The sequence below is a fragment of the Branchiostoma belcheri genome, unplaced genomic scaffold (assembly GCF_001625305.1).
Source record: "Branchiostoma belcheri isolate BF01 breed outbred unplaced genomic scaffold, Haploidv18h27 scaffold477, whole genome shotgun sequence".
Taxonomy (NCBI): Eukaryota; Metazoa; Chordata; class Leptocardii; order Amphioxiformes; family Branchiostomatidae; genus Branchiostoma; species Branchiostoma belcheri.
This window is the reverse complement of record NW_017804106.1, coordinates 16,990-19,115: the sequence shown is the minus strand read 5'-3', so window position 1 is coordinate 19,115 and position 2,126 is coordinate 16,990. Positions and strand designations below refer to the sequence as shown.

The 2,126-nt window shown below is 42.3% G+C and overlaps 1 protein-coding gene across 1 annotated transcript in view; it reads left to right on the top strand.

The window, feature by feature from the left end:
- The window catches only part of LOC109479293 (mucin-like protein), a gene marked incomplete at its 3' end in the record, with an annotated part of 30,048 nt that overhangs the window by 11,046 nt on the left and 16,876 nt on the right, over nt 1-2,126 (top strand). The window contains exons 7-8 of the mRNA XM_019781250.1: nt 711-830; nt 1,825-1,955. Coding sequence (XP_019636809.1) covers nt 711-830; nt 1,825-1,955 — 251 coding nt within the window. The remainder of the gene's footprint in view (nt 1-710; nt 831-1,824; nt 1,956-2,126) is intronic.

Sequence of the window (2,126 nt, the reverse complement as noted above, 5' to 3'; positions counted from 1 at the left end):
TTTATGGATGGCATTCTCCTCAGACTCCAAATCTAATGCGAGCGGGCAAACAAAACATTCTCAAATGTTGACTCAATAATTGTACAAATGGTTTTGATTCAGTGAGAACATTACATATACACAGCCAACATCACATATCACTGCATCAAAGTAAGAAGAAAATTGAATCAGAGCCTTTTCTTGTCTCTAATTATCTGCCATTCACATTCTGGCGTGACAACAGACATCTTTGCCCATTTTTGGCATGTTGACCACTGTCAGTGAGTAACAAAATGTCTTGTTTTTTTTCGAAATCAGGCGAAGATTAATACGCGCGTTGATTTCATCCATACAAAATACTTGCTGTGGCCTTAAGTACAAATGCACGGGTTAACGTACAATTCTGTAGCCTAGTATCCAGTCTTATCGTGGTTGGGAAGGGCTGCAAGAGCTCTTCCCCGCCCGCATCTCTCTTGGCGTAACACTCCTACCGGGCGGCCTGTTGGTATACTAGGCGGGAGGAAACTATTCCCAGCACCGAAGACACAGCCTGCCCAAACTACCATTCCCCAACCACGATAAGCCAGGATACCAGGCTTACAATTCCGGGACTGTACATGAACAGGTTTATTTAGTAAACCAACCGTAACTTATTCAAATAAGTACTAACAAGGTACATGCTAACTTATGATATCACGTCGGTATCATCAATTTGCTTCTATTGGCCCAAGATATCAACGAATGCGCCACAAACAACGGAGGGTGTGAGCACTTCTGCAGAAATGTGCCAGGCGGCCGGGCGTGCAGCTGCAGGAATAATCACCGCCTAGTTGATGGGCACGTGTGTCGAGGTAGGACGCCGTTTCCCAAAGTCCCGAATTCCCATACCTTTCAGTTAAGATTATTACTTTCACCAAGAAGGTCATGTTTTCAGTAGCGTTTGTCTGTTTGTTTATTTGTCTGTCTGTGAACAGCATAACCCAAGTTGTTTTTTTATGCATTGTCATGAAACTTAGTAGGTAGATAGGTCTTGATGAGACCTAGAAATGATCAGATTTTGGGGCCATTGGCGGTTTTTGTTGGTACTGTAGCAGAACTTCCAGTTTTGATATCTCAAGATCTGGACATTCCAGGGTTACGAATTTTGGATGGTAGATAGCTCTTGGGCGACGGAAGAAATGACATGAGTTTGGGCCTTTTCCTGGAACTTCAGGAGTGTTTGTTAAAAAAATCTTCGAAAGAGAATAACTCAAGAACCGGTTGACCGATTGTCGTGATTTTTGATATGTAGTACTTCATTGTTATGTTCACCATAAAAGATAAAATGAACTGACCATTCTGATACTTTTTATATTATACTACATGGAGGTATTCATACTGCACCGTTGCAACACATAAAAGCGCGGAGCAAGGAAACCTCAACGAAAAAACAACGGTTACCCCAGAATATTCTTATGAACACCAAAGAAACTAACATGTCAGCTGTGGTAAGACTGAAGTCCTGTGCTGCTTTTGAAGAAGCCTATAAGCATAGTCTATCTACAAGTTTGCAAGCGATAACTAGCAAGATCTACTCCAACATGACAGCTTTAAACTGACTATCTTTTGACGCTAAAATTCTGCATGTTTTCAGGAAGGGACAGAGGCTCAAATAGATATTTCTGCGCAAGGAAACCTCGACCAAATAAACAACTAAAAATTCCCTTTACTACCTGCGATAGGACGTGAGCATCATTTTTTTGGTAAGGAATGTGGGCTACTTTCAAAAACCTAAAATTTTACCACTGATAACAGCATTCTCTAGCTACTCCAACATGACATCATAGAACTGTATTTTACCGACAGATGATGACATGTATCCGTACCGGGAGGAGGCTGGTGAGACGCCCCGTCGGTGGGACTTCTCAACCTGCACCGAAGAGTCTCTGCCGCAAGAGGGCTTCCGTTTCTTCGGACGGCGTCACCACGAGATACACGTGAGCTTGCGGCTTGCTTGTGATGGATTCACAAGATGCAGATTAAGAAACATTAATGTTATACCCTAAAGAAGACAATTATGGGGCATTGGTTAAAAGCAATCCTGCGATGAAGTTAAGGCCACAGCAAGTAAATTTTATAGATGACATCCTCGGCAGGTTCAAAAATCT